General features: G+C 39.7%; 2 protein-coding genes across 3 annotated transcripts; both read left to right on the top strand.

Moving 5' to 3' along the window:
- Positions 1-11476, top strand: DUSP3 (dual specificity phosphatase 3). Of its 2 annotated transcripts, none has more exons than XM_075171794.1 (3): positions 1-190; positions 6657-6883; positions 10419-11476. In XM_075171794.1, the coding sequence occupies exons 1-3, from the start codon at positions 147-149 to the stop codon at positions 10622-10624; spliced, it is 477 nt and encodes a 158-aa protein (XP_075027895.1). In that variant the 5' UTR covers positions 1-146; the 3' UTR covers positions 10625-11476. The 2 variants fall into 2 exon arrangements, with proteins under 2 accessions (XP_075027895.1, XP_075027893.1); XM_075171792.1 differs by having other exon boundaries at positions 14-219.
- A 1255-nt stretch (positions 11477-12731) lies between these two features.
- On the top strand, positions 12732-24066 carry SOST (sclerostin). Its single transcript, XM_075171789.1, has 2 exons — positions 12732-19015; positions 21616-24066. The coding sequence occupies exons 1-2, from the start codon at positions 18796-18798 to the stop codon at positions 22035-22037; spliced, it is 642 nt and encodes a 213-aa protein (XP_075027890.1). The 5' UTR covers positions 12732-18795; the 3' UTR covers positions 22038-24066.
- Positions 24067-26627: the final 2561 nt, after the last annotated feature.

Here is a 26627-nt window from a genome sequence, read left to right as displayed (position 1 = left end):
CCGGTGCCGGGCGGGGCGGGGCGGGAGCGCGCCAGGCCCGAGCCGCTGCGCCAAGGGGCCCTCTGGCTGGCCGGCGGGGATCGGCTCGGGCCCGGCCATGTCCGATTACCAGATCTCGGTGGAGGAGCTGAACGACCTTCTGGCTAATGGGAGCGGCTGCTACAGCCTCCCTAGCGCGCACAGCAACGAGGTGGTGCCGCGCATCCACGTGGGGAACGCGTGAGTGCGCCGGACCGGGGCCGAGGCAGGCGGCTCGCGAGAGGCGAGGCCGGCCGCGGTGGAGGCGGGGGGCGCGGGTTTGTAAGCCTGTGAGCGGTGTTTTCGCAGGCACCTGGGCGCAGAGGGTGGGGTAGGCGGACTGCGGGGCCGTGCAGGGTTGTGAGACGCAGGGCGTTCACCGAGTAGCCGCGTGAGCTGGAGGTTGAGCTGGAGGAAGTCAGGCTGTGGGGCGGAATCTGCTGGATCTCTGCAGACCCCGGGAGGCCCTCCGGAGCCTGGCCCGGGCTGTGCAGCCCGGGGGTCTCCAGCTTAGGGGAACTGTCAGCCGGGAGGCCTGTGGCTGCAAGGCCTGAGCAGCCTGGCAGCAGGCTGTCTGGGGCTCCTGCTGGTGCCTGACACAGCGAATGACGAGGCACAGCTCATAAATGGCATCCGCTAAAATGTTCAGTACCTTGTTGAAGTCCCAAATCCAAGATAAAATAGAGCTGAAACAAGGTTAAAAATAATTAAGTTGCTTAAGAGTGAAACACACCTGCTCAGTTGTGCTAGCGCTGGGCTTTTTTTTTCGCCTGATATTTCCTACTATTGCTAACAACTTGTGGTCATCCACACAGAAGAGGGAGGGGAGACAAGACGCCATGACCTGTGTGTACACTATCATCTGCAGAAGCCCAATCACAACACCAGTGTAATAACCGTATGTCAGATGAGTGGAATAAGCCAGAACAGAAAGAACGAGCAAAGTAGCAATATGGATATTAGATCTCGGTTTAACCATGTGCAAAATGACCTGAAGGAAGCAAGACTTTAATAGGAGTTGCCACCCCCATCTGTGATTGGTCAAATTAATGTTTCTGCACTCTAAGCCCTAAAAAACTTTATCCTAATTAAGTATTCATGCACATGATGGGAGCCAGAGCGATACAGGTATGGCTCTGATGAAAGCCCTTAAATGGGGAAAAGTGTTCAGCGTTCACCAATAGCATTTCTTTTCTCAGTTGTATGATGTTTATTCTTTGCACTAAAATTATCATTTCAGTTATCTGTTCCAATCCTATCATATGCTGCTGATTCTCTTTCCCCTTTTTGTCCATCTTTGTACACTTTATCTCTGTGAAATTGGGGACTTTTTGATACATTCATAGTATACTGGATCCCTGTTCTTATTTGAAGCTTGTAACTCCTAAAGAAATATAAGTCAAACCCATAGGTTTTCATTAATTTTCTCTTAAGCCAAACCAAATTATGTTTGTCACTGCCAGTTGATGCAGGACATGCGCATCTAGAGGTAGGACTGAAATTACTATCTCAGTGGCCAATCTGACATCTGACAGCCACCTTCTCCTTCATATTTTTAGCAGTACCTGGAAGAAATTAAGTCATAGCGTACAAGGTGATTTGCACAATAAATAATTAAAAAGTAATTTTTAAGATAGTTGGCTGCTACAGAGTAGTTTTCATTGTTCAGTAATTGATTTTAATGATACAGTACGGACTTTAATACATTCAGATGCAAGGTTGTCTAGGAACAGAGAATGCATGTGTAAGTTGCAGGATGGAAAATGTCTGTCTAGTGGAAAGCTTTACCACTGAGAAGGGCTTTTTATGTAATAATTGCAATATGTATTATTATGTAATAATTATGTAATTTTAATGTTATAATTTTTATGTAATAATATCTGGGGCACCAGTGCAGTTTGTAGCATAAGAACAGTTTAACGGTTAGTTGGTCTAACAGATAACGTGCAATTCTACTGTCAGTGTTTTTAGAAGTATGCTGAAAAATTGTGGAGGACAGCTAGAGGTAAGAAATAACTTTGTGGACTGAAAAAGCTATTTCACAGTGGAAACAGACAACCTACTTAATTTATCAAGACGTAGTAGGCAATAATATCTTTGAAGCATTCACAGAGAATTAAGATAATACTGAGGTCTAGTTGGATGGATGAATGTTTGTTAAGATTGTCACTGCAGGCTGAACTTTAATATTCTCAAACTGGAAATAATACTAATTCTTAAGAGGATTTTTTTGTATCAAGTGGGGTTGTGGTATACTGCATTGTAAGTAGCATTTGCTGTATTAGTTGTCATTCTGAAAGAATTTGAAACCCTGCAGATCTGTTCTCACGCCATTTCCAGCTACACGTCCCTCTTTTGTACTCTCCTTGTGTAAAGATAAGGCTGAAGACAGATCTGTTTTTCTGACTTGACGACTCCTCCTACGAACTGTTGGGGAAGTGAAGCTCCTTTGCACTCAGCCTCTCAGGCTTTGTGCATATGTGGGTCCAACTGTGTGCAAGGCATCAATAAAGCTTTTACTGTGTGCAAGACATAAGCCATAGCTTTGTTTGGGGCCTGTATTTGCAGTTCATTAGCCTGGTTTGTTCTGCTCTAGCATCTGCACAGAGCTTGGAATACATCTCATATTTGAAGCTGTCTTGGTGCAGTGTGCATCTGATTGGCTGGCGTTCACCTCATATCTCGGTTTTGGCCTTTGTTGCACAAATCTCCTTACTGAGTCTCTGAGGAGTCATTGGAAGCACTTCGCATTGGGCTACAGGGAAGTCTGGGAAGGCAATATAGCAGGAGAACAAAATAATGCGGTCATTTGGTCTGACATTCAAATCTCTGCTTTGACTTGGATGGATCAAACCTTTCTGCAATATAGGGCCACATTTATGACTACAAGTGGCAGAGATTTTATAACAATAAGAATTCACAGAGTAGCCACATCTGTGGAGTTTTAACATGTGGGGATTGGAATCCCAATGCGTAGCATAAAAACAATAGAATTTGAACAGGAACACACAGGAGAAAATTGGAACGTATGAGTGAGATTCAGAAACTTCTGTTGGAAACCTATTAGAGTATTTTGCATAGGGGTGCTGCTGTCTTTCCTTATGAGTAACTCATCTTTAGACAAAAATGACAACGCAGAGACATTCAGGCGGATGAGATTAAATTGGGTCATAGTGTAGAATAAAAATTTATCTGTCAAATGACTTCAAGTTACAGGTAGAGCCAAAGTACTAGATCTTCCATGCAATACATGAAAGTCATAATTAATGAAAACACAGAGGTAAAATGATAAAATAAAATATTTTGAAAAGAATGTTTTTTGCATATTACAGTTCTAACCTCTTAAGAAGATTAGACAAGGTTTGTGAAGACAAGAGTAAAAATGTAATATCACTAAAACAAGAATTATTATATAGGTGACAGACAAGCACAATTATATATTTTTCAAGCAATAACAAAATAAGAATTCAGGATACCCTGGAAGTACAAATAATAATCTATTTCTGTAGAAGTCAAGATGTGTTTCAGTGTAGCGTCTTAATCAGCGACCAGGACAGTTGGACAGAACGCATCTTTATCGGGGTTGCAGGTGACACCAAAATGGGGGGAGCAGTCAACACACTGGAGAGTAGGGATTTTATTCAGAGCAACCATGTCTTGTCAAAACCAGTGCTTTGCCAGAAAACAAGCAGGCTTAGCTTTCTGAACTGCTAGCTAAGGGGAATCTGTTTGTGGTTTTTTTCACAGATTATTGGAAGCCTGTAACAATTCAAGCCATGTCTCCAGAACTGGTAAAAATGTTCTGGTTACGAATGCCCAATCTGAGTTTTCTGTCTGCTTTAATGTGTGTGGGTAACCATGAAGCAATTCTTTGTTCTTAATGCGCTAGAAGTGCAAGTGTGTTATAAGGAGTATGAAAGGCATTGTCCCAAAATTAATATAAAATTTAGGGAAGTGTAAGGGAAGAAGCGGTGAGGAAACAATTTTGCATGAACATAACAGTGGAAATTAAAATGTGTTAATATGCTGGCATTTTTTGCCATTAAGGACTTGGTTTATTTGCTTATAATCCCATATGGCAATACTTTATAGCCTCATGTACCCTTAATTGCTGATGCATGGTTCTCTAAGACCTGTGTTTTGTGGCTGGTAAAATTGTTCATCTCTGTTCAAAAGAAACACTTCTTACTAGTGTTACTCACAGGAACTCTCAATCTTCCATACTGAGACCAGACAAGATTCTGTGATTTTTCTTAGGGAAATAGAAGAAGCTGATGTTAGCGTCTCTCTGCTATTTGGAGGAGCTAGCATTTCAACATCGAACATGATGCAGCTGGAATGAAATGTTAAGGGTGGGAGAGAGCCAAGGACTGTTTGTAAAGGGAGAAAAAAATGGCATATAAATACTCTCTTTTCCACCTCTAGCTGTGTAAGAAAATGATCTATAAAATCTGCAAAAATCATTCACTGGGAATGAGTTTGCCTCCAAGGGAGCCAGTCTGTGTTGCCGGATTCAACACGATTCCAGGACACGAGTTCCTGTTGATCCGGACCACTATCAGATATATACTGATCTATATATTATTACGTAAACTGTATACTCACCCCACTAAGCATAGAAACTCACAGCTGAATTAACACTTTTTGTCTTGGCCTTGCACTGTAAGATTTACTTTAAGCAGAATTCCCCAGGCACTGATGCTTGTCCCCTGGCAGAGATGATGTCCTGCCAGATGGAAAATCTGTCAACATTTGTTTGGGTAATGAAGTCTTTACAAATATTTGGCTCATTGCCATAGTTGTTTGGCACAGACAGCAGAAAATGTAGAAGCTTCACTCATGCATAAGGATTCATCTGCTTACACTACAATTAAAGGGGTGAACAGTCATTAGGAGAAAAGGAACACTCTAGATGTTCGTATAGCCTTGAATTACGTGAAAATTGTGAGTGAATGCACTCAGAGATTCATATAGATATAAACCAACTAATTTGGGTACTTATTTTAACTTTTTTAGAATAGCTAAGTGTCCAGCCAAAACCCTTAGGTGCATTGCCATCTTTTAGAAACTTGTACAAAAAGATACCGCACAAATGCTTATCTGGAGCTCAGCTTCATATTAAGACTCCTTCTATTTGCAATTCATGACTGTTTCCACATCCATTAGATACAAGGTGAAAGCTGCCTTTAAAAACAACAAAGGGATTTATGTCTGTTTAGGCTACCTCTTTTCATAAAGTGTGCAGGAACTGAGTATTCTTTCAACTAAAGCCTTCTGTCACATTCTGCTAATGTTGACCTGTGGGCTCAGGTTTTACTAGGAGACCACATGGTGTGATAAAACATACAGGTTTTATTCTTCCCAGGAAAGTGAGGCAAATATTGGGACTCACATACAGAAATAATCAGACTCAGAATGAAAAATGGTGGGTTTACGACAAAAAGGAGTCAATGGTCTCCTTGTATTGTTTAATGGTTATCTCCTTTTACTATAGATTGTGTTCCAGTGCACAGGTAGAGATTTGTGCATAATCAGTTGTGTTACTAAGCAGATGGATTGTTTGCCGTTGTACAACCTGGAGCTTTTATCAGAGCTGATGGCATTATTACTGGATCTAATTCATTGTCATCATCAAGCCTGAAAGGCATGATTATTATGTATCATCCTGCTCAATTGTTCACTAATAGGGTAGGGTGCTCTTTTAGCCACTGAAAGGTGGAAGTAGGTGGTTTTGCTACAATTATTTGATAGAACTGAGGAGCTGGAAAGGGCTTAGGTGACCTAAAAGTACCGAATGCTTTCTTAAGCACTTAAGCATCTTAAACACCACTCATCTAGATTCCTTTCCATCTTTTCCATTTTCCATAGTGATTTCAACTAAGACACTAAAAATTACAATACTTGTGATGAAAACACTGAGTGGCAAAGACTGAATTATATCGCTATATTGCTGGCCTTTGGATAGCCTTGCCAGATCTTTCCATTACTTCAAAGATGATAGCACAGGGAGAGAGGACTACACTTCATAGGAGTCTTCAGATGAGACCTTTGAAGATGCAGGAACATTTATTCATAGTTACTTTCTATCTTCCTGTGGCCCGAGAAGGAGCCAGTGCTGTTTTCACAGTGGTTAAAATTGCCCCCTAAAATGTCTGTTTGTCTGGACTGTCTGCTAGAGTAGCAAGTACTGCTTACCTAGCCCTGCAACACTGGTAGCTGTAGTAGAGGCTTTTTATAACTGGTTTTAAATTATCTTATGTAGATAATGGTTAATCTTAGAAGTGACTATCCTGGGCTTTCTGTTATGTCCAGTATTTTCTTACTTTGGTCAGAATTTTATGTTCAGAAACAGTTATAATTTTATGCCATAGTAGAGTGTAACAGATTAAGTTTCACATGTGCTCTGCCTAGTTGTCAGCCAAGAAAGTTGTGTTCTCTCATGCACAATTAGTGACCATGGCTCTAAATATTTCTGTGAATTTATAATCTGTGGCTGATTCACTTCTGGGCACAGTATATTTAGCATCTATTAAGAGAAAAATTAAAGGTTTTCGTTATCAATACCTTCTGGGGACATCATAAATACTGAGATGATTCACCAAGTTCTAATAATTTTCTTGACACTTTTTATCATACAGGTTCATAGCCAAGAACATTATGAGGCTGCAGCGTCTGGGGATAACCCATGTTCTGAATGCAGCAGAGGGGAAGTCATTCATGCATGTGAACACTAATGCAGAGTTCTATGAAGGCACAGGCATCAGATACCATGGCATTAAAGCTAACGATACACAAGAATTTAACCTCAGTCGCTATTTTGAGGAGGCAGCTGATTTTATTGAGAAAGCACTTTCCCAGAAGGATGGTAAGGCAAACTGAAATATCTTTTTACCATGTTTTCTGTGCACTGCATATGTTTGTTAGCAATTTATTTTACTGTTTAAAATGGTTCTTTGCTCAGATTATCAGCTTAACAACCAAGTCAGGAATTCAGTTCAAGGTTCTGGATCAAAGATACCAGAATACACAATAAGACATCTTAATCTTCTGTCTATACATGAAGGTCTCCAGTATATGGCAAATGGAAGTCTGTCACTGTAGGGGTGACTTTGAAAAGTGAAACAGCTGCTGCATCCTATAATATTGCTTTTCTGGGAAGATGTGTTCTTATTTTTCCTTAGAAGTGGTAAATCACATGAAAAAAATAAAAAAAAAAAATCAGGATCTAACAGTTGTTTTAGGACACTAGAAATTATAAATTAAAGGCAGAAGCGATACAAGTAATGCATTGCTGAAGAGTACTCGCACAACCTGCTATAAGGGTTTTTTTTCCCAAATGTACAGTAAGGATAGAGAGCCTTACAATTTTTATTACATTAAGTTATTAAATTATTTTATGTGATGATTACCTCATTATTCCCTAGGATTGCAGGAAGGCTGGAGATGATATTTGCAATGTTGTTGATTGCCACATTTCTCTACAGTGTGTTTCCTCAGAGCAGAAATCCTAGGACATAGGGCAGTGGGCCAGATGGTGTTTGTTATTGTCTGACTATTCCAGCATACCAGTTATTTCTACACCTGCTTAATTTCTTTCTTGCTTCATGACTGAACATGAAAAAGGAACAAGAACTCCCACAATTCTAGAAGTTCTTTCTCTGAAATGGGCAAAAGGGGTACTAGAGCTGTGATATGCTTTTGACAGATGGAAAGAAATTTTACCTCCAGTTTGGTGGAGTATGAAAAATTCTAAACATTGAAACGCGACTCTTCCAGTTAGCATTGTGACTCACTGAAACAGGTTGCAGTAGGAAAGAAGAGTTTAACAGTGCCAGCTGTGCCACGACTGTCCCTACTCAGTTTGATCTAAACAGTTGCAGAGTCAATCTGAATTTACAGTAGCAGTTCTATTTGCTGATCCGTTCAGTCTTAGTAGCTGTCTACCATGCCTGCCACTGTTTTCTTACTGTGGTAAGAAAGGAAGGAACTTTGTAGCTGGGTGATGCTGGAGCCAGTTTTAAGATTAACTTGCCACTGAAATTTGATAGTTTTGTTTGACATTGAAGTATAGAGTAAGGTCAGTGAAGCGAAGAGGGATGCAGTAGTATTTTCTTTCAACTTCATTTTAGCATTGTACTTGCATGAAGTTCTGGAAGGCAGGTGTGGTATACTAAAGGTCTGGAAGGCAGCCTTTCACAGAGGAAGGCTAGAAACCATTTTGCTTCTGATCATTTGCAGAGGGGAAGTCAATTCTTTTCCACATATATGATCAAGAATCTCTAAATCCTTCTGATTTATCACTACGGGCTCTTAAGAAATGTTGAGAATGAATTGTTTTAGCTGTTTAACTTGCTACGGATTAGAGATTTGCCTTGAGGTGAGAAGCTTCTGCAGCTCAAGGCAAATGTGGTAACGGGCTATCTGTTGCCGTGGTTCAAAGTAGGTTGTGGTTATGATGAAAATGTGTGTGTATGGTTCATCTGTTCCCTTGTCTCAGAAAAAAATTTACTCTGGAGGGTAGCCTGGGGCCATATCTCCCATTTGGGAAGGGGAAAATTTTTGTGTCTGGAAAAGCAGGTCAAAGAGGAAGCAGCTGAGAAGCAATAAAATCGAATTAGAGTTCTCAAAGGGAGCAGTGGCCTGCTTTATTATTGTTGGATACCTACCTACAGGATTTACCCATGTGGTGGATTAACCTTGGCTGGACGCCAGGTGCCCACCAAGCCGCTCTACCACTCCCCTCCTCAGCTGGACAGGGGGAGAAAAATACAACAAAAGGTTCGTGGTTCGAGATAAGGACAGGGAGATCACTCAGCAGTTACCATCACAGGCAAACCCGACTTGACTTGGGGAAATTAATTTAATTTATTACCAATCAAATCAGAGTAGGATAATAAGAAATAAAACCAAATCTTAAAACACCTTCCTCCCACCCCTCCCTTCTTCCCAGGTTCAGCTTCACTCCTGATTTTCTCTACCTTCTCCCCCCCAAGCAGCACAAGGGGACAGGGAATGGGGATTGCAGTCAGTTCATCACATGTTGTCTTTGCCGCTCCTTCCTCCTCACTATCTTCCCTTGCTCCAGCGTGGTGTTCCAGCCACGGGAGATTGTCCTCCACAAACTTCTCCAGCATGGGTCCTTTCCATGGGGTGTAGACCTTCAGGAATAGACTGCTCTAGCGTGGGTCCCCCACGGGATCACAAGTCCTGCCAGCAAACCTGCTCCAGCGTGGGTTCCTCTCTCCATGGGTCCTGCCAGGAGACTGCTCTAGCGTGGGCTTCCCACGGGGTCACAGCCTCCTCCAGTGCGGGGTCCTCCACGGGCTGCAGGTGGACATCTGCTCCACCATTAACCTCCATGGGCTGTAGGGGGACAGGCTGTTTCACCATGGTCTTCACCCCAGACTGTAGGGGAATCCCTGCTCCTGCGCCTGGAGCACCTCCTCCCGCTCCTTCTTTACTGACCTTGGTGTCCGCAGAGTTGTTTCTCTCACATATTCTCACTCCTCTTTCCCAGCTGCTGTTGCGCAGCAGGTTTTTCCCCTTCTTAAATGTGTTATCACAGAGGCACTACCACCGTTGCTGATGGGCTCAGCTTTGGCCAGTGGCAGGTCCTTCTTGGAGCTGGCTGGCATTGGCTCTATTGGGGGGGGAAGCTTCTGGAATCTTCTCTCAGAAGCCACCACTGTACCTCCCCCCCCGCTACCAAAACTTTGTCACGCAAACCCAATACAACCCAAGAAATACGTAGAATGAGTTCCCTAATCAGTTAGCTGGAAGCATTTTATTGGTGCTGGCATAGGTGTGGTTAGATGTTTCTGATTCTTGTTGCTGCACAGTCAGCAGTTTCATTTACTTGAGTGTTAACGTGGCTTCAGAAATAGCCAGAGAAGTAGCCAGGTATGATCCAACATGGAGTTAGCGTAGGAATTGGCAGCAATGCAGCAAAAAGGCTGGATATCTTTGAAGAGATGCAATATATGACAAACAGCATATTTCTCTGTCTTCAGTATATTTTAAACTTTGCATCATTTATTTGTACTCTTTGGTACTAGTCATCTTCATGGGCAAGGCTTATTCTAAACCACAGAAGATTGGAGAAGTGTAGTAAATAGACACAGTTTGACTCTTTGTAATATAGTAGCAAATATGTTTTAGTGTAAATGTTTGATATAAAACCATTTTTTTTCTGCATTATCCTTGATGACAGACTGTGTAGCTACTAACAGAGTGATAGCACCTTTCTTCCAAGTTCTACATGTCTTCTGTGGCATTCAGAATTTACATTTCTCAAGCTGCTGAAGGACTAGTATTATTAGGCTTTATATCCTAGCTATTTCATGTTGCTTTTCAAACATATATTCCAGTATAACCCAAATTATGACCTGTCTTCCCTGCAGGACAAGTGTTTGTGCATTGCCGTGAGGGCTACAGCCGTTCTCCTACACTGGTCATCGCCTACCTCATGCTTCGCCAGAATATGGATGTCAAGTCTGCATTGAGCACTGTCCGGCAGAAGCGAGAGATTGGCCCCAATGATGGCTTTCTAAGGCAGCTTTGCCAGCTCAATGAGCAATTAGTGAAGGAGGGCAAACTGAAGCCCTAGAACAGAGCACCGTAGTATTTTTTGAAGTTTCTCAAACCATCAGAGGACATCTTAGGTGCTTTAGATTCCCAAACCCCAATCACCAAGCTAAATCACATAATGTGAGGGAGACAGAATTCCAGCTCTTGTCTAGTGCAAGTATCTTTCTCGAACTCTGGGTCTGTCTCTCAAAATGGCACAAAATTGTGTCGCTGTTTGGACGTGTTGCAATAAAGAGGTGTTTTTAGAGGGGTAACTCCAGTCATAACAGCTGTCTTCACATGTATTTCAGAGCCCCCTGCAGACTCTGTAGCATATGTGATTTGCATTGATATTGAGTGTGATTCATTTGAGCCTTGTCTTGTATCCCACCAGAGCACCAGTTTCTGAGAGCTCCAACACATCTCTTCACACACTCTTAATTGAAGTACTGTATTTTCTAAAGCTTCTTTTTCATGCACACAGGTGCCTAAAGTTTGAGTGTAGGAGCTTCAAGGAATGGAGAAGCTTATATACAAATGCACAGATGCACACGCTTGCAAAATGAATTGTATACAGTGTTGTGTTTAGTGTGGATTTATGCAATACACAGTGTGTGGTAGTAAAGCCTTTCAGAGCCCAATCTTGATGCACACTGTATTTCCAAGAGTATTTGTACCTCTTGCTGTTGTGATTGACATGAAATAGTCTGATATTAAATGCTCTTCTTTTTTTGTTTTGAATCATACTAGAAAAAAACATCAAGAGCAAATGTTGAGGAAAAAACTTGAGCAAGGAAGAAATAATGTCTGTATTTAGGAATATCCATTTGTACTGGATGTATGATAAAGTCCTAAGTATCAGAATATAATGGCTCCCGAGGCTTGTATTGAATTACAGTGTCTCTCTCCTTTCTTTGCTATCGCTGTTTATTAACGCATAATGGAATGAGCACATACGCAAATTACTTCCAGTAGGGCAGCACAGGTATGCTTACAAAGCAGTTTGCAGAAGTACACTCTTGACTTCTTGGATTGCTTGCATGGTATCATTAAACAGAAATGAGCATTGTTACGTACCACATGGAATAGGAGACATTTCCTTTCTATTAAAATAAATTGTGTCTTGATTCTGTTTGACATACAGATGAAATGAGTTATTGCAATGTTGGGAGAGGGAGCTTTGTTTACAGTGTGCCTAACTTAGTGTGTAAATGTGTACCTGTGAGTTATAGCACTGTATTAACGCAAAGGATCTCCCACTGCAATCTTGGAATTGTTGGTTAAACTAACAGAACCTGAGATGTATGTGTTCCCTTTTTATCTGTGCTTTAATGTAGTTCTAGATTGAAAATCTTAACACTATTTTAAACAGAAACACTGTTGTATTAGTAGCACATGTAAGTCCAGATCTACTTTTGTATATTCAGTTCACTAATCAAAAATCACAAAGGACGTACATTGTTTTACTTCTAGTTGTTGGGGTTGTGTGGTTTGAGGGGGGTGGGAGTGACAGGGGGGAGTTCTGTATAGCTAGGTAACTTTCTTGGAATTAAACTCCAGAGTTTCTCTTTATTGTCCTTTAAAGGGACAACTGGGGAACACTCTACATAGTGTTTCCTTTCACCTTCCTACAGTTAGTATTTAGTGCTTGCTTTGAATCAGGATGGTTCAGTAATAACAAGCAGTAGTCAATTTTATTGCCTAATTATATATCTGTTTCCTTTCTCCCATTATATCAGTATTAAATTAATTGCTTCTTCAAAATTCCTAGTTACTAATTTCACGCTGTGTAGCTTGGGGATTAGGAATACTGGCCTTATCTTTTCTACTATACTGACTTTTTCATGCTGCAGTCTTATTTATAAATCACCCTTCTAAAATTTTTACTATGGGCAGAGATTTTTTTTTTTTCTATCTCCTCTCACACTATGTATTCATAATACCTATCTGCACTACAAGAAAAAAAACCACGCAACAGAGATTCATGTGCATGTACTTTGTCTTTGACCTGTTACCTACAGCTCAAAAACTCCAGTAAAGAGTTAAGAAACCATTAGGCATTAGATTTTTGTTACTCTCTCATAGATTGTAAGAAGGCTAATAGTTGTCAAACTAAAAACAGAATGATTTATTAAAATTGAGTCTGTTTACCTTATGGTGATGTTTTTGTATTGGTCAGTATCAAAAAAATACTGACAAATCAAGACATACAGGAATTTGTTCTTCTATTCAAGATGTTCTTTTAATTCACAGGACACTTCGAGTGATAACTTCAGTGGTACTCTGGCCCATTTATCTCAGTATAACAAAACTGACTTAACAAACATTTTGTAATATGAGGGTGGAGAGGAATAAATAAGACAATGCTATAAATTGATTTTAAAAATTGAGCTCTAAGATGGTATATCCTATTTTGAGTGACTCAGTAATGAAACCATTTCTAGCTGTGCAATGTCAGACCACTGCTCCATTAATGGATCATATCCTTCCTCTTTTAGTCTTATCTTGCTTTTTAAGTACAGTAATGTTGCAAATTCCTCTGCCTATTTTAGCTTGGCCAAGAAGAGCTTGTATGCCTCTAATCCATAATGATATGCTGTATGCTTCTAAATTTCTCTTTCTGATTGTAGAAGGAAGGATTGTATAAAAACAGGAATGAGAGCTTTCTTTCCATGTAATATGAAATTGAGAAAGTATTGGAAGAAATACACCTTTTTATTCTTCTGAAATTACTGCACACCTGCCCTTTGCTGTGAGATGTTCCTTACAAGCATGCTAATTGGGGGAGATATTTCTTAAAACAACTATTAGTTGCAAATAGCAACACTACATTTTTGGAGTTGAAACCTCTTGGTTATAGCTAAAATAGTGTATCAGGATTTACATTAATATGTTTATCCTGAATACAGTGTGATACCTTTTGTGTAGATTTTGTGGAGAATGGATGGGGTCTCTGTAAAATATGCATCTATCATAGAACAAAGATATCTACCACATCAAATCCAGCACAATGAAAGAAAAAGCAATAGCTTGGGGTTTTTGTACTTAAGAGTTGGTGAAGTTGGAGAGGGGGGAAGAGTGGAGGCGAGAAGCTATTAGCATTTTATAGCAAGGAACAAAGAAGAAAGTCCAGATAGATAAAACGACGATATATGTAAAACTAAATTCACCTTCTACTCACGCTGAACTAAATCTTCCTCAGCCATTGCATAAGCACAGTAGAGAAGTTTGTAACTAAAAATTAAGAGTCAAAGCAAAAATAACATTTTCTGAGTGCTTTCTTCATCCTTCGGTCCTGCAGCTGAGACTACAATGTTGACAAGAGTGTTGTATTTAGCATGCTGCTCTGAACCATAGGTACTGCCAGAAAACACTTCATGAGAGAATGTTGCAATATGTCACTGCTGAAAAGTGAATATTTCATGAAGTTATTTCAAACTTAGAATTAACAGCATCCGAATGCAGGACTAGCAGCCACAACATGTTGTATTGTAATTCATTTTTGGATGTTAAGCCTGTGTTAGTATTGGACATGTTTTTCTCCTACACCATGAGTATGCCTGGCTTACTTCTCTTGGTGATGTGAGAATTAAAAAGCACTGTGTATAAGAACACTACATGCTCTCTGAGTTGAAAAACAAACGTGTCAAATATATCTTCCTCCCGCTGAGCAAAGGAGAACCGCAGAAAGGATATCTGCAATACTTGTTTTCATCATTTAAATATTTTCATTGAGCCATCTTCTGTTGTCCAGAACTAATTAAATCTCTGATGCTAGAACCAGAAGCAGGATTTTTTCCCTTCTTTTTTAAAATTAGTTCTGCTAGTTTACTATAATGTTTTCAGCACAGAGGGACTATCTAATGGAATCTCGCTTAGTATAGCACAACGGTTTCTTCTAAAATTACTTTCTGGGCTTCGCCAATGAGTAAAACTGAAAACAGAACAGGCCTGAGAAGTATCTTCTAGGGACTTGTTCGTGAGAATTAGTGTCCTATTCATTTCTTCTATTCTGCAGATAAATCCTGGAAATGCAGATTGTGTGAGTAATTCAGTTAAGTGTTGGGGTTTTTTTTATTATTTTAATTCCAGTATGCCAAGGTCGCTGGCTAGCAGACTCACCAGATGGAGCTGTAGGCTTGTTATTCTTCACTAGATAGTCATCATTCCATCCCTGAACAATGCTATTGTGTAAATCTAATGTATTCTTTCTGTCTTACCACTGAAAAAGGCAAGCCACCAGAATGATTTATTAGTGCATTTTCTGGTCTCTGGTGGGAGAATACTAAGATTCCATTTATTCTTGTCTACTTGGAGGAAATCACATCACAGCATTCAGACTGATACATTCACAAGGAAGTATGTGACTCAGCAAAATTCTTATGAGACAGATAAAAGTTGCTTGGGCAAGGGCGGCTTAGCAGCGTCTTAGAAAAAGAACTGTTGGAGAAGCAAACAAGTTCTTCCTGAACATGTCAGGAACTGAATTCCTGGGCAGCGTGTAAATTATGAGTGAGCCATTGTCTACAGATAAGCTTAAATTGCACACGTGTATTTTAGGGCCTGGATACCTAACAGAACACCCCTTGGCCCAGGTGTGGGCATAGTGAGCACCAGAAGCTAAAGTGACAGAACAGATTTCAGAAACTGGTTTATATGTGCCTGCCTTCATAGTACAGCGTTGCAATGCAAGAAAATCAGGACAAAGTCTGAGTCCAGAAAGCAGCAACGGATTCAGGCTAAGTATATGGTGCCAATTTACTCCTTGTACCTGCTCCCCTAATATGTCTGATTCCTTCTTAACATGGCTGAAGGTGGTGTTTTTTCAGCTCAGAAAATAGCATCCCAGTTCTGAATATACAGGATCCAAACTCAGTTCCACCCTGGGGGGGGGAGGGTTCATTCTGAAAGCGTCCTTGATATGTCCTTCTTTTTTTTCCCCCAGTGCAAAAATCAATTGTTTGTGGGGGGCTGCAGCCCAAACCACATCTGCTTTGTTGCAGAAAGTACTGTGAGCAGGCAAACAGCTACAGGATGTGGAAGAATGTTTTTGTAGTTAAGGAATCTGAACGTCTATGGGATTTGGATTCTTTTCTTGCCTCTATTAGGCTGCCCTCCTAGCTTGTGGACAAGAAGTTTTAAGCGAGAGGCTAAACATAGCTTCTGATTTTTACTTCCATAGACTTTTTGGTATTATTTCTCCCACTGGGTAATACAGATAAACGTTAAGACAGTTAATAGAGGGGATTGTTTAAGTACTTAGAGAAGCTACATCAAGAAAATTTTTATGTTTTATGTGACAATTGATTACTGTAAATGTGGTTCTCTGTAGTAGGCCTACACTGATAGCTTTTGGAAATTCTCTAGACAGACATTACATAAAAACAAATTAATAGAAACTGAGCTTTGATAGATAGATACAATTCTGAAAGCATTTAAATAGGGGAGTGAATAGGTAGCAACGGTTCAATGATTACCAGTACTCAATTTTCTTCTGCTCTCCTCTTCTGCTTTTCAGCGGTACTCCATTGTGCCACAAGCTGTGATCTCACTTTGGATAAGGTCACTACTGGTGAATACCACTACAAGGTGGTATTCCTATCTGACAAAAATAATACCAAGTTAAAAATCTTCTTTATTTCCTGGTCATCCTTCCTGACTTGTTCAGTTTAAAAAAAAAAAACAAAAAAAAAACAACCAAAAAAAACCACACAACACCAAACCAAACTAAAACCTCAAAACAAAACCCCACACCATTTTATTCATTTGAGGGCCATTAAAAGATCACATGTCAGTATTTCCAAAGAAAAGAAAAAATAGCTGTATTGTAAGGCCTGAAAGCAGAGCTTGAGATCATTGTACACAATTCAAGTATAACTTAATCATGGTAGTCTAGCCTGTTCTTTGAAGGAAAAAAAAACCAAACCCCAACCAACCAACCAACGAACAAACGAACCAACCAACCAACCAACCAACCAAAATCTGCAAGGAAGGTGGTTCCACAGCTTTCCCAGCTGGTATCCATCATTTCTTCAAAATCCTTTTTATTTGGTGGGCAATCCTGTGATGCCCCTGTGAAGTTGTGTATCCCTTGCTGTTGAATTGATTTCACCTGTAGCTCTAAGCCAAAAATAGATTTACTCATAAGTGAGAAAAATTATGCTTGGAAAACGTTTGCAATGGCTGAGTGTTTGGGTTTCCTGTATTTGTGAGATCATCATTAACTGCTTTGAATAAAGGAGGCAGTTATTAATGAAAGATAATCAGTGCTGCTGATGATGATTATAGGGAAAAAGGAATCAGGACATCTGAGGCAAATTATGTGACAACAGTCTGTATTACAGAAAGATATCCTGACTGACTGGCTGTGGAGAAAAAAAAATCTTGTAAAAAGAAAATAGTATGTGGTATCCCTCCATAAAAACAGAGTAATTTCTGAGATGGTAGGATGCATAAGATGTGGGCTGGAGGAAAGGAGGAAGGGGAACAGACAGTAAGGGCACACAGTTTTATGCAACACAATACACGATTGCTTTTAGAGATTCTTTGTAATATTTGGAAAGGAGGGCTCTTCTGAGAATGCTAATCTCTATAATTTTGGGCAGAGAGAAAGGGTAGGAGAGAAAGCATGTCACAAGATATTTCAGATGCTATTATTTTAGGAAAGGACCATTGTACAGAGCAGGTAGGCTAAAGCTCACGAAACTCAGTACCGTTAGTGCATCTGCTGTGTGTGTCTCTGTGTATGTGTAAGGCTGAAGAGGTGAAATGTCCTCAGGTCATTGCTGTTGTTTAAATCTATTATTTATCATCAAGGTCACACCAAGAGGGAATACACCACCACTTTAAATTTGGTGACACCTGGTTTCCGTGCCAGGTCAGGGAAATTGTCAGAATGGAATGCAAGCCTTAGATGATGAGTCTTACAGTAGTAGGGAAAAGTCAGACAGTGAATCACTTTTGAATCTCTTCTACATGAAATATTTTCATGAGGATGTATGCAACAAACATTGCAGTAATGCACATGGGTGTCCCTCTACTGCTTTAAGCAAATATTTTGCTTTCAGTAGGTAGGATGAGCGCAATGTGGTATCTAACCTTACTAAAAGCTGAGATGCTTTCCCATTAATGTATTTAGCTTGACATCATTTGCAAATAACCTGAAAGTGTTTGTGGTCTTGAGACAAAGAAATGATGCGACTATCACCACTATCATCTTATTTTTGCAAGGAAGAAGAATACCATAGATGAGATTTTAAAACATGACACATGAATACATCTTGGGCATAGGTGCCCTAGACATAAGGTCATCAATTCTCTCTTTTTGTTGGTTGCATCATGAACGGAAATCAGTCTGGTCATGTTCTTGTGTTTAAAATAAGCAAATGTCCTATATTCAACACTTGCGCAGAATGTCAGCAGAAGTAGTAGTATACAATGAATTTAAAGCAAATTATGGGGGGTTTTTTAAGTGATAAAAATGTGAGAAAGGGCACATCAAAAAGCATGAAGTACAACATCTTGGCTGTTTACCCTAACTAACATATTCCAACTAGCCTATTTTTTAAGGAAAACTAAACAAAACAACTTCTCATTTTGAAAAGAAGCTCTTTCCTGTTTCTTCCAGTATACTTGTGAAACAAAATGTAGAGCTTCTTATTTTGTAAAGGAAAAAAAACAAGCTATCCCCCCCACAATCATTTGCCTGCAGAGACTGAAAAGCATAACTACTGAGCTACAGTTTCTAGATTTACTTAACTTTATACCTGGGATGGGGGGGAAGAAGAAGAACAGCAGTAAAAATAAAAAGTCTGAAAAACCTTTGAAAAAGACAATAGCCAAAGATTCAAATATGGAGGTAGAAGCAGGTTTTAATTTTAACATGGTTAGAAAAAACTGCAGAAAGACTTGTCAGGTTGCAATTCATCCTATTCTTGCCAGTCACCATTGTTGCCAGGCACAAAAATGAAGCGCGTATGAGAAGTTTTTACATAGAAGTTGTAGAATATTGTCACTAATCCACCCCCACACACCCATTTTATTTCACGCAGACAAAAGCTGAGACGAATGAGTTGTTGTCTGGCCCTTCCCACTTTGTACAGTCATTGGCTGGCTTGGTTCTAAAAAGGATTTAAAAAAGGGGAATAATGTGGCTTTGCCTGGGATCTGAGACTGTCAGGGTGCTGAAAAGCTAATCTGTGAGCTGCCACCATGCAGATCTCTTGGGCTGTGTGCTCTGCCTGTGTCTTAATACAAATTGCATTTCGATCTGTGGAAGGGTGGCAAATGTTTAAAAATGATGCTACAGAAATCATTCCTGATATCACTGAAAATACAGAAACACCGATGGAGCAGACTTTCAGCAACAACAACACAATGAACCAGGCAAAGCATGGAGGAAGACACATACAACAAGCTCCAGACCCTAACGGTAAGGAAAATAACATCATTATTACTGTTTTGGACCTTAATAGACAGTTTGAAAAAGAATACTTATTGTCATATATGTTTATTTATTAAAACCTTTAGGTGTGGACCTAATGCTGTAACTGATAGGGAGTTACATCTACTGTTGAAGAAGTATCAATGTAAACGTTAGAAGGGATATACCGGAGTCTACTAATGAAAAATGTGGAATATCTATTGAACAATCCTTAGGTACTGCAATATGCATTCCTATTCTGCTCAGCTGCTCTCTGCAGACACAACTTCAATACATAAAACCTGCAGAAGATACTACTTAAATTTCTCTGTGTTTTGTGCTCACAAGCACTGTGAGGAAATATCACAAGTCATCTTTCTCTCTTTGATGTTAGGATGGGGCAATGGGTTGACAGTGGAGATAATAATATAAATTCTTAATATTTAGAAAGAGTCACACTAGTGAAGTCTAAGCTCATACAGCAAAAATGGTACATGGAGGTTGCATTCAGCTAGATGAGAGAAGTGTGCTGCTCACTGTCCTTTGCCAACAGATTTTCAGCCAGATTCCAGCAGCCAGAAAAGCTGTTATGAACAGTTAAAGCACTCCCGAGGGGAATTCATGCCCAAATGAATTGGAGGGGACTGTATTTTGCAGAGGTGTGCAACCTTAAAATCAGTTTAGCTACTTCAACAGCACTGACATACTTCATAACATATTGTCACTGCATTTGGCCAAATGTCTAACATTAGCAGTGATGCAAAACAAACTTTGTGAGGAGAGATGGAAGGTGGGGAGTTAGCACCAAACAGAGAAAGGTAGTTTTAAAGAAGTGTTCTACTGGCAAATAGGGTGAACTTGGTCCTCTAGTCTGACACATTGGGCTACCAAATGCATGTGGCAATGAGTCAAACTTACAGTTTCCCCTCTTGTGCATTGCAGTTCTGAGCTAGCCACCTTTTCATGGGGACAACTGGAAGGGAATTGTGTTTTTCTGCTGCAGCTGTCAGTTAAGAGAGTGAAGGAGACCGGACAGTTATTCAAGATATAAAATGGTCTTGCATACTTATTTTAACACCTTTAACACAAGGAATCAAAATGATGATCCAAAGCAGCCAGACCTTCCCAGGATACATGACGTTACACCAGACCATGAATAATTTTGCAGTATGTGAAACCTGCACACATACAGGACAGGACATAGAAAAGAAACCTATATAGCTGAGGCAAATGCCTGTATATTTAACTGTATCTGCCTATGTGCTATGGTGGTACACCTGATTCAGCGCATTATTTTTTACATAGACATAATTTTCTTAAATGCTTAGGGAACTTGGGAGGATTAGACTAAGTGCACAAGGAGTTCAGTTGTCAGCATTTTTGTCACAGCATTATGACAAGGCTTGTTTCATTTCATTAATGCAGTCCTTAAAACTTTTAAAAAATGAAATATTGCTAGTTGTACTCTGATAAATATAAACCTAAGCACTAAAAATTATGTTTCTGTACTTCACAGGAAAAAGAAAAATTAAAATGTCTGAATAAATATTGTTCTATCACGAATGACTCAGGGTCAAAATTCTCTTTTGATGTACTAAGGAGGGAACCACCTTGTGCACAGCAAGGAGAATGGGCCTAACAGACACAGCCTTCTATTTGCAAGCTGACCTTTGAGGATTTCCACCACAAGTAGCATTCCTGAGTTAAAACTGTCCTTTTGACTAAGAGAAGAACATTAACGTTTATCTAGATGAAGTTCTTTGATAAACACCTTCAAAAATGAAATTCTGTATCTTCCAAACAAGTCAATTAGCCAAGCATGTCACCTGGCAAAGGAGACCTTTGGAAAAAGTCTGTTCCTACAAGTAGAAAGTTTTTCTAAATCCTTAATGCTAAAAAATCTTGTATTTCCTAATGTTTCATTTGCCTATAGCTATCCATTGAGAAAATGGGGGGAAAAAATACTGTAAGGTTCCTAATCAGCCAGAAGATGCCTCTAGCTGTCTGAAGGAAAGTATGTGGGACATGTGGGATTATCACAGAGAGCAGTAAACTTGGAAAACCTAATGCCTGAAGAGTGGGAATTCCGTAGCACTGTTGTTAACTGCTAATTTCCCTAACCTGGAACACATTATGCTAGTTAAAAATCACTTAAGGAACACTTTCTTTGTGGCAAAAGAATTTAAATCTGGAGTCAACCTCTGAAGTCAATAGAGTTAAACTAGAGCAATGGGGGAAGGTTTTGCCCACAGGTAAATGAAGCCAGGAGTATCCCATCAAAATTTCCCATGAAGTAACTGCTGCTGCTGGGGTTACGCTTCAGAAGCTCCACTGCCCATCTGCACAGCCCTGACATGGAATTTACCTAGTGGCAAGAGAAGGATTTTATTCATCAATTTGTACATTGTTATTCAAGGGTCTCATAACTAGAGTAACCAAATATTCAGAAGCTGCACGAGTGAGTCTGGAGATACTCTTCCTAAAATCTGCTATTCAGGATGTCCAGCTTGTATCTAGCTCAGAGCTAGGTATCTGCTACAGAAACAGAAAATGCTTTCTCAAGGATGGGGAAGAAAGTAGTCAGTAATTAATGTGTTTCTTGTTTGCAGATGCTTCTGACTTTAGCTGCAGAGAAATGCGAACCACCCGCTATGTCACAGAGGGGTCTTGCCGCAGCATCAAGCCTGTCAAGGAACTGGTCTGCTCTGGTCAGTGTGTCCCCTCACACCTCCTTCCCAACTCTATTGGTAGAGGGAAGTGGTGGCGTCAGAATGCCCTGGATTATCGCTGCATTCCTGCTCACACTCGCACGCAGCGCATCCAGATGGCTTGTCCGGAGGAGGAAACTCGGACTTACAAATTCCGAGCTGTCACGTCCTGCAAATGCAAGCGCTACACTCGCTACCACAACCAGTCTGAGTTGAAGGACTTTGGAAAGGAAACTGTCAGACCTCAGAAGAACAAGAAGCCCCGTCTCTCCAGAGCCAGGAGCAGCAAATCTAACCAGCATGAGTTAGAAAATGCTTATTAGAAGGTGGCTCTGAGTGATACAGCCTAGCAGCTCTGGATATTTTTCAAAACATCAAATGGCACTCACAGGCCACAGCATGACGTTCTGACTGCAGTAGGTTCCAATTCCTTCTGCTAAGCTGGGTCAAAGGCTCACATAGTCAAAAGTCTATCAGATTATAGCAGTTATGGCCTGATAAGAGAATGAGACAAACCGAGCTGGAGGTAGCAACACTTAAATTCAGTCTGAGAGGAGAGGTACACCTTGGAGATTCACATGAGGTCATATGGCTTGTACAAGTAGGAAGGCAGAGGAAAGTGAAGCTGTTATGGTGACAATCACACTTTGTTAGACATCATTCTACTCACTATATGTGAAAAGAACACTGAGATCCCTTTCCCACTTTTATAAGTGCCATGATGCAGGACAAGCATGCGATTAGGGAAGCACCAGGAGAGTTACCACTCTCTGAATGAGTTGTAGAAAGTCAATGATAGCAGGGATTTCAACAGTTATGGTGACTGAAGTCAAATTGTTGGGAAATTAACATCCTGTCAAATGTCCTCATGCCCCAGTTGTTTTCCTCTAAACCACAAAAATCAAAATACGACACTCATGTTCTCAAAAGTGACAAATCTATTTCATACTTTTAATTAACAGACTGTAGGATCATCAGATTCAAAACTGAGATTTGACAACTAAAACCGTATTTGTTTTAGGGACAATGATTTGTTTTAGGAACAATTAAACAAATTCTACTAAGTGGAGCATGTTTATGAAATGGATGCTCCTCTCAAACCAGATAACCTCACTGATGTTTGTCCTGTAAACAGCTAACGATGCATAATTTAACATAAAAGATACTGATTATTCCTTATTTCCTAGAACACAGTTGACTTTAGTATCAGCTTAGATATCTCAATTTACATTTTCTATCCTGTAGAGTTTGGATTATCTGGCCACACACTTCGTAGTGCAAAGAGTGTGCAAGCCGAGTTCTGGGAATAAGGTGCTGGTTCTGCATTAAAAGTGAGCCTCTGCTAATTTTAAAGTCATGAATTCCTCTAGAAAAGTCTTTGGTATGTGCAACTTTGGTAAATCTTTAGTTTGACAGCAACTTTCCTTTACTTAGCTTCTCAACATTCAGACTAATATTTGTGGTTTTACATTAAAGAATATTATTAGAAAGTGAATCGTCACATCCTGTATATATCCTGTAGAAGTGCTAAGCCTAGTATCAGATGAACAGAGTTTGGGATGAAGACAGTTCCTCACTGTTCTTATTTTCTATGTAGAGTTTATGCTGAAATCATATAAACTATGGAAATTTGTGATGTTGATAGATTTTGTAATTATTTTATGTGGGACCAGAACCTAGAGAGAAAAGGTATTGTTTCAGAGAGTGAATTACGTATTTATTTTTTTCTCAGAAATTATTTATGCAATGTTTTTCCATGTAGAGAATGAGAATACTGCTTTAAAAATATTAGTCTGTTATTTTTAATTTTAAATACATTGTTAATAAAGTAGAAACAATGATTAATTATAGGAAGACTCATTGATTTTCAGCTATAGTATAAAGCTGATTTGCTGCAAAGCCAGTGAATTACAGAACAGTCAGGGTGTTGACTCCAATTTCTGTGACAGAGAGAGTCAGGGTCCTTAATTCTCAACTGATAACCCACACATCTTTAAAGAATCTCCATCCTGCAACTTTTTGCTCCAATGCACGACATTTCTCATGGAAAAAGTCTTCCTGGGCAGATGTGGAGCTCAGAACTATTTCAATATTCTCATTTCTACTTCCTCTGGAGAAGAAAAACTCAGCCAATTTCAATTTCCCTCTGTTTGGGTTCCCTCCTGTTCTCATCTGCTGATTCATATGTTCACAACCTGATAAAGGCACCAAAGAAAACATGAAGTCTGTGAACTGTCGATCAAGATTTCTTGATTGAAATCTGATTGCTTCAGATTTCTCTCATTGAAAAAAAAAGTGTGGAATCCCCTTGCAAGTGCTGCCAAGCAACAGTTAAACTTTTTAACAATTTGATATTGTAGACCTATGCCCATTTTCATTTATAAGGCAATGTTCTTTAAGAAACAAAGACATTGTCCAATGAAGTCAGGAAAAACTGAGCTTGGCCTGCATATAGCGTGCAGATCTTTCAACACAGGTGTAAAGATAAACAGCTTTTTCAAGACAGCCAGTAGATAAAGTGTCCTTTCACTACTATTATTTGATACCTCACATAAAAACCTAATACAAACAGTTGTCATACCTGTGACAACATTTTCCAGACTTATCTTTGACTTCATGAATTTGGCACTTGGGGCTTAATTTTAGGAAATCAGCATGAACACCTGCAAGTGCTTCTTAAGTAAGAAAAGCAATTCAGTTCCTCTGAAAAGCTATTCCACAGTCTCACTGGCATCTAAAGTTACTGGCTATTGTTTTAAAATGTTGACTGTGATAAGCCAGTGAAAGTGACTTATTCCACTTTATCTGAGACTTCATGCAGGATTCCAGGCCTGCTGCAGGTAAACCAGTAATACCTTTCTCCCAAATGTTTCACCTTAAAGACATCCTCTTCCAAAAAACCCCCAATCCTCCCACACAGTCCTCTTCTACCAAAAGTGCAAGTTTCCTGCTGTTAAGCTGCCATTCAGAATCTTGCAGTTTTCTGACTTACCGTGTAATGATTGGTTCTTTGCATGTTATAAAAGCTTTTACAAGAATACCAATGGACAGGGAGTCCTGAAGCACTTACACTACTATATTTCCTCTCAACGCCCATCCTGTTTACAGTTGTTTCTCACTGGTTTCTTACCACAGGTTAAAAGTGGATTAGATGAGCAGTCTGTAGATATGCTTAGTCTTCTTTAATCTTACTCCTGAAACAGTCCCTTCCAACCACCTCTTTTACAATTATGTTATCAGGAAAGGAACAGGAAATAGTAGTGTTCTGCCAACAGCTGGCAAAATCAAAATGTGGGATGTTTCACAGAGGGAGACTGCTACATCCCCCCCCATGTGGGTTCTTTTCAAACAGAGCATTTGGGTTTGTTTATTTATTTATTTTCACGCACTCTCTTTTTTTTTTTTAATCTCTAATAAAGCTGTACATGATTTTAGCCTCAGATTAGTACATATTACTTACAGCTGTTAGTAGGGCTCTAGAACAAGACAGAAATTTAGAGAGTGACTTACTGGTCTAATAAACTATGTTAATGTTTACTGAAAGCATTATTTACGACTCAAGGGACATGCTGTACAGAGGACATGCCATCGCTAACTGGGGGTTTGAGAATGAGTGCAGGAAATTTCAGTTTGTCTTTCACACCAAATCTATACACTTCCAGTTCTTTCCAAAGAAAAAATGTTGATACTGTACACAGAGGAAATAACTGAAAACAGAACGACTTTATAGATTGTCCTTACATCAGCGAAACATTACTGGACACAAGACGTACATGGGACAGGCTCTTTCAGAGTAACAAATACTCCAAAGGGGCTTCATAATGGGCAGAGACCTGCTGTGCGCTTCTTTTACAGAAGCATTAAATAGCTTTTCTTCAGGACTATAAACTCTTCAGGCAAGAGCGAATTTCTTCATTGTAATTTTTGCAATAAAATAGCACAATGGTACGTAATTTAAGTGCTACTGAACTATAAGTAGTACAAGGTCACTGAATTTACCTTCACCTGGCCGGAAACAGCTGCCTGTCAGCAACCGAAAAACTGTCATAATGGGTAGTCCACAGAAAAACAATCAAGTTGCTTTTTTCAGACAGAATTCATGATTTCTCCAAATCAGCTTTGAACATTCATTTGTCCCCCGTTTTTATTTCCAGCTTGTGTAGACAACGAAATATGGCGCATTCTCTACAATATACTCACCGACTTACAATAAATAGTCAATGTGCCTATTTTCTTTTTCTGGCAAAAATACAATTCTGCTATTACTCAGTGAAAGATAAACTTACAGGCAGCACAAACAGCCTACTGGTATCCACAAGGTCCCAAAGATTTTGCAAGAGGTTCAACTTTTTAATTACAAATTGCACAATAAAGAACATAACTTTATCCAGTGAGGCCCTAGGCTCAGAAAACACATTCTGTGTGTGTTCTGCAAATGTGGTTGAGAAAGTCAGCATCATGAAATACAGAAGGAATAAACATGTATTTTTTTAGCCATATGACATCAACTTATAATTAGCTTGTTTCACTCAAATTAGTGCAGTATATGGGCGCACAGAACAACTTTTCTATAGTAAACAGGCTCAAAAGTCTTAAGTTAACATAGGACATATTTATATGTAGCTTGAGTTTGGATTGAACATACTGTGCAGCTGTAACCTGAAATTTGAATAAACTGAAACTCCCCTTGATAGGCAAGTAATGGAAGTTCACCTTTAAAATAACTCTGAGTTTAAAATAAAGCCAGTAGAAGTTGCAGAACTTAAAACAAACACAGCTGATGTTATTCAGTTATACAAAACAGTGCAACTGCTCCCCTTTGAGTCTTAGAGCCGTCAAAGGACAATTCTGCACAAAGTTTTTTCCAGTAATGTACAAAGGGATGTAGATTTCTCTTCTGTTCCCAGAATTGT

Source organism: Calonectris borealis, chromosome 22, assembly GCF_964195595.1.
Source record: "Calonectris borealis chromosome 22, bCalBor7.hap1.2, whole genome shotgun sequence".
Lineage (NCBI taxonomy): Eukaryota > Metazoa > Chordata > Aves > Procellariiformes > Procellariidae > Calonectris > Calonectris borealis.
The sequence above is the reverse complement of the archived record's forward strand: the minus strand, read 5'-3'. Positions and strand labels throughout refer to the sequence as shown.

Excerpts from the sequence above, each read along its gene's own strand:
- DUSP3 (XM_075171792.1), top strand. The coding sequence starts at position 98 with ATGTCCGATTACCAGATCTCGGTGGAGGAGCTGAACGACCTTCTGGCT. Across the intron at positions 220-6,656 it reads CGCATCCACGTGGGGAACGC|GTTCATAGCCAAGAACATTA; the intron begins GTGAGTGCGCCG and ends TTTATCATACAG. Across the intron at positions 6,884-10,418 it reads AGCACTTTCCCAGAAGGATG|GACAAGTGTTTGTGCATTGC; the intron begins GTAAGGCAAACT and ends TCTTCCCTGCAG.
- SOST (XM_075171789.1), top strand. The coding sequence starts at position 18,796 with ATGCAGATCTCTTGGGCTGTGTGCTCTGCCTGTGTCTTAATACAAATT. Across the intron at positions 19,016-21,615 it reads ACAAGCTCCAGACCCTAACG|ATGCTTCTGACTTTAGCTGC; the intron begins GTAAGGAAAATA and ends TCTTGTTTGCAG.